Raw genomic sequence first — 5,737 nt, forward strand, 5'->3', positions numbered from 1 at the left:
AATTACCTAAGAGGACCAAAGAAAAATGTGGAAAAGAACAAAGACTCGGGATACATGGGACACCTACAAGTGGACCAATGTGTACATTATGGGGACCCCATAAAGAGAGCAGAGTAAAAGGGGGCAGAGTTTCCACGAATAACTAAAGGCTTGTAGTTCCCCTGTATGTGGAAAGGAGAGACAAATTCACAAGGACAGTAAATTCACAGTAGGATAAGTATCAATGGCGGGAGATGGGTGAGGGACAGTTTGCTTGGTGATGGCTATTAAGGAAAACACTTGTTATGATGAGCACTGTATGCAAATGATGAGCCACTGAATGAATTATACTGAAATCAATATTGCACTGCATATTACCTAATTAAAATTTAAATAAAAATTGAAGGAAAAAAGACAAGACATGAACACAGTTGTAATTAACGACCAAAAATGACCAGTGAAAAGAGAATTTTGAAAAGCTTGACAAAGGCAACTTATCTTGTACAACAGAGCTCCTACAAGATTGTTAGTGGGGTTCTCAGTAGATGTTATAGAAAGAAAAGCATTGAATGATGTATTCAAATACTGAAAGATCAAAAAATGTCCACCAAGAATGCCCTACCTGGCACAGCTGTTTTCCATGCATGTAGAAATGAAGACTTTGCCAAGGCAAAACCCCTCTAAGTTTATCAGCAGATCTGTCTTACAAGAAATGTTTTTGTAACTTTTTTTAAATGTTATTTATTTTTGAGACAGAGAGAGGCAGAGCATGAGCAGGGGAGGGGCAGAGAGAGAGGGAGACACAGAATCCGAAGTAGGCTCCCGCCTCCGTGCTGTCAGCATAGAGCCCGATGCGGGGCTCGAACTCACAGACTGTGAGATCATGACCTGAGCCGAAGCCGGACGCTCAACCGACTGAGCCTCCCAGGTGCCCCTACAAGAAATGTTAAAGAAAGTCCTTCTAGGGGCACCTGGGTGCGTCGGTTTGCCAAGTATCCAACTTTGGCTCAAGTCATGTTCTCATGGTTCGTGACTTCGAGCCCTGTGTTACTATCTTGCTGACGACTTAGTGCCTGGAGCCTGCTTCAGATTCTGTCTCTGTGTCTTTCTCAAAATATAAATAAACATGAAACATTTTTAAAAAAAAGTCCTTGTTGAACTAAAGAGATTCTAAACAGTAACTGAAAACACATGATAACCTAAAGCTCTGAGAAGTATAAATATTTACACAATTATAGAAACCTGTAGTGTTGTAACAAGGTAGGGCAAGTCACATTTATTTCTGCTACAGTCTTTTTCTGAAAGCATAAAAATCAAATCTAGGTAATAATATATGCAATATAAAAATAGAATTGATGATGTCATCAACATACAGTGGGTGCAGGTGCAGAGATGATAAGTAGAAGAATTTGTATAAAATTGACACTATCGGCTTAAAACAGTGTGTTAGGGGCATGAAGGTGGCTCATTCGGTTATGTGTACAATTCCTGATTTCAGTTAAGGCATGGTCTCCCAGTTTGGGGATTCATGTCCTGAGTTGAGGGTTGCTTCAGTGGCTCATTCGGTTAAGTGTTGGACTTCAGCTCAGGTCATGATCTCGGGGTTCATGAGTTGGAGCCCCGCATCGGCTCTGTGCTGACAGCTCAGAGCCTGGAGCCTGCTTCAGATTCTGTGTCTCCCTCTCTCTCTGCCCCACCCCCACTCACATTCTCTCCTCTCTCTCTCTCACCTTCAAGAGTAAAATAAGAGATAAAAAAAAATTAAAAAAAAAATTGTGACCCTAAAACAAAATACAACGGTAAAAGCAAAATCCCACCTAAATAATGCTGTGGGAAGTTCCATACAAAAGGAAGCACATTATTATGGAATGGCAAGACCAGACAAAATGTAGCCCAAAAAATTCTACATAATAATGATGAAGTATTTAACAAAAGCCCATGATAAATGCAGATATTTCTTAAAGCTTATTTTGAGAGAGAATGCTCTCCTAAAGCAGAGGAGAAACAGAGAAAGAGGGAGAAAGAAAGAATCCCAAGCAGGCTCCACGGTGTCAGCTCAGAGCCCAAAGCAGTCCTCAGACTCATGAATCGTGAGATCATGACCAGAGCCCAGGCTCCCCTAGCTATAGCTCTAATTTTCAACTGTGACTGTGTACCCATGAAAAAGGAACATTTTCAATTACTGGCATGTCTTCACGGGCATTACAATTGTCAAGAATGTTCCTTAAAATCAGCCATGGAAACCTCTAATGAAAACTTGTGAATTAAGCACTTAAGACATTAAACAATGTGTTATGTTAATAGATCCCTCCTATCACACAGATTTCAGAGTACAATCCATTGTTCATTTTTTAAATGTTTATGTATCTTAGAGAGAGAGAGAGAGACAGAGAGAGCGCACAAGCCAGGGAGACTTAGAGAGGCAGACACAGAATCCGAAGCAGGCTCCAGGCTGTGTGAGCTCTCAGCACAGAGCCAGATATGGGGCTCAAAGTCAAAAACCACAAGATCATTTCCTAAGATGAAGTTGAAGGCTTAACCAACTGAGCTACCCAGGTCCCCTATAATCCGTCCTTTAGAATCAAGCAAACAAAAACCTTTCATTTCTTTTTTGTGAATGTTTAAAAACTTTGAGAGAGAAAGGGAGAGAGGGAGAGAGAGAAGGGAATTCCAAGCGGGCTCCACACTGGGTACAGAACTGGACTTAGGGCTTAAATTCAAACCATGAAGTCATGACCTGAGTTGAAATCAAGAGTCAGATGCTCAACCCTCTGAACCACCCAAGTGCCCCAAAACCTTTCATTTCTAAATAAACAAACACAATCAAAAATGTAAAATAGGACAACAATCGCTTTATAAAAAAATCTTTGGTATTAAATTCAGATACATTCTGACGAAAGTAAAAAAATAATTAAGCGATTTTTTTCTCACGTGAAATGACATTTATCATTAACTCTTTTTCTAAACATAGGACGTTTCCTAATTGTCTGCCTCACTTCTTATAAAGCAAATGCCCATGGTATATCAGGACTTTTGATATAATACATCATAAAGGAATCTCCTATATAACGCCTCAGAGTGAAAACATGACAAAGTCACAGGGACTTCATATTATACAAGATAAGTTCATAAAAGGATTCAATTAAGAAATAAAGTAACAATTGAGACTTTATTATAGGCTGTGAGTTTTCACTTCTAAATATCCTAGCTCCCCATGTCATTAATTTATATAGAATTATATGAAAATAATAGTTGCTTTACATTATTTCACCATTGAGGAATGCAAAACATCGAGTGGAAATTTCTTATTTTACTTAATACAAAGAAAATGAAAGTTTATTTAGACAGATAAAGAGCAGTGTGGAAAGGGCAGAGAGAGAGAGAGAGAGAAAGAGCAGGGAGAGGGGGAGGGAAGGAGGGATGGTAGGAGGGAGGGAGAAACCAAGCACCATCTGGGCTGTCAGCCCAGAACCCTATGTGGGGCTTGAACTCAGAAACCCTGAGATCATGCCCTGAGCCAAACCAAGAGTTGGACTCTTAACCAACTGAGTCACCCAGGCATCCTGAACTTTCTTTTTTTTTTTTTTTAATATTAATTTTTGAGAAACAGAGAACATGTGCCAGACAGACAGAGAGGCAAAGGATCCCAAATGGGTTCTTCACTGACAGCAGAGAGGCTGATGCAGGGCTCAAATTCAAACTGTCAGATCATGGCTTGAGCTCAACCCAGACGCTTAACCAACTGAGCCAACCAGGCAACTCAAGAAATGAACTTTTGAAGTGAAACAAAGAATGAGATTTCCTCATATTAGGGAGTTGCTTTATCACCTGATGTGATTACTGGGTCTGTATTTTGTATGAGTAAAATGAAAGCCACCTTAATCCTGGAAAGGATCAACCCGAAAACTCGTGATGTCTCCCTCTAGCGTTCCTGGGATTTCTGCACCTCACCTCAAGGTGCCCACCACTATCCTGACACACTTCACACAAGAAGCAAAACAGAAGTCAGAAATGCATTAGCGTACAGTTCCTCAGAAATACAGAGATTTCCGCAAGACCTCAAAGCAAATGGAGAACCAGTTAGATTGTGGATGTGAAGAACCCTCAGTGGAACTGAAGGAGAATCCTTAGAGAATGGAAAGCATGGTATGTTGGAAAGCAGATGTCCCATGTGAGAGGAAGAGCCCTGAAACTGGCCTTTTCAACCTCATTTCCATTCAAGGAGAGCTGCTCAACCACATTCTGAGGTCCAATTCTTCCTTCACGACTGGACCTCACCTCTGTCATCTGCTTCAGTTTCACCTACCTGGGTGTGTAGCTACTGTCTCCTTTCTCTTCACAGCCCAGACATCCTTCTTTTGTTCCAAAAAGATGACCAGGTCTGGCTTTGACACAACAAGACCTGTTTATTAGAAAAAAAAGAATGTGAGTGTGGTTGGGGATTCTAACTTCTGATCCACTATTGTGCTTAGTAGAGCAGAGAGGACAGAGTAGAAGCTTGAAAATGATTTCCCAAATGCTGTTGGCCAACATCCCCTTTAGAACACGCAGGATGAATTTTCCATGTTCAGATCTTGACCTCCACTCTGAGTACTACCATGACAATAAAGAGTAGAAATCGGTATTTAAGACAAAAAAGATACCGTTTTATGCCACTTAGCCATTAGAATTGTCATTAATGTATAGAAATGATGATGTTACCCTAAGGAAGAGAAGGTAAAGCTGAAAAGGAAACACCATGGAGATTTTTCTCTACATCCACAAACCCCTACTTCTTTCCCTGACTGCAGGGATCTGAATCCCAGTCATGCAAAGAGGAAGATTCCAAGAGACAGTCTTCAAGGGAAGGAACAAATCCCTGAGTATGGTTTGGGCAATGTGGAAGGAGTTATCCTCACCCAAGAAAAGGAGGTGTCCATAGTTCTCTAACATCACATCCCTGTACAGTTCCCACTGGCTGTGGTTCAGGCACCCCAACTCTTTCCGAGAAAATTCTATGGCCACATCCCTGAATGTCAGCAATCCCTGCAATAAAAAACACAGTTATCACGTGGCCAAGGCAGAGTTCATAATGCTAGGTCAAATGAAAGAGGCAGTTAATGTCACCAGCCGGACTCCAAGACCTGACTTTAATGCTTGTGCTTGTACCCACCGATCTTAGTTCCACACTGTACTTAACCTCTTTTTCTATCTTATCTTTTACTTCACAAAAAACTCCCCATGGGTATAGTCTCCTGTAGTGGAAACAGAAACCATCCAACAAAAGGTAATGACTGCCCTGAGGAAGAGCTTGGATGAGAACAGTTGGAGACTAACCCCTGACGCACACCTAAGCAAACGCATAATAGACTAAACTACGGAGTGAGTACAGTTACCTTCATCTCACACATACATTTTATTTTAAACTTTATGTCTTTGAGTGAGATAGAGCGTGCCCAAGTGGGGGTGGGGCAGAGAGAGACAGAATCCCAACCAGGGTCCATGCTCAGAGTGGAGCCTGATCTCAGGACTTTCATCCTGACCTGAGCCTAAATTAAGAGTAGGACGCTCAATGGACTCAGCCACCCAGGAGCTCCCTTTTACCTCATTATAATACTAAAATCTCACCCAAGGAGGAGCACAAACCTCATTTCCTATGAAATATGCAGAGTATGTACACAACTGTTCTCTTAAGGCTTATGTGCAACCTTATACTCCACTTGGCATAAGATGATGGCCTCCCCTTTCTGAATATCCACGCTAACCCTAAATGAAAGGA

The 5,737-nt window shown here is 41.3% G+C and overlaps 1 protein-coding gene across 1 annotated transcript; it reads right to left on the reverse strand.

Annotated features, from left to right (window-relative positions):
• Positions 1-4,096: 4,096 nt before the first annotated feature.
• Positions 4,097-5,004, reverse strand: LOC121026754 (putative protein ZNF720; the record flags this gene model as incomplete). Its single annotated transcript, XM_040469527.1, has 2 exons — positions 4,097-4,381; positions 4,878-5,004. Coding segments are annotated over 2 exons (231 nt in total), but the record flags the coding sequence as incomplete, so codon positions are not given.
• Between the last annotated feature and the right edge of the window lie 733 nt (positions 5,005-5,737).

Source organism: Herpailurus yagouaroundi, unplaced genomic scaffold (genome assembly GCF_014898765.1).
Source record: "Herpailurus yagouaroundi ecotype Mexico unplaced genomic scaffold, PumYag 154496, whole genome shotgun sequence".
NCBI classification, from domain to species: Eukaryota; Metazoa; Chordata; class Mammalia; order Carnivora; family Felidae; genus Herpailurus; species Herpailurus yagouaroundi.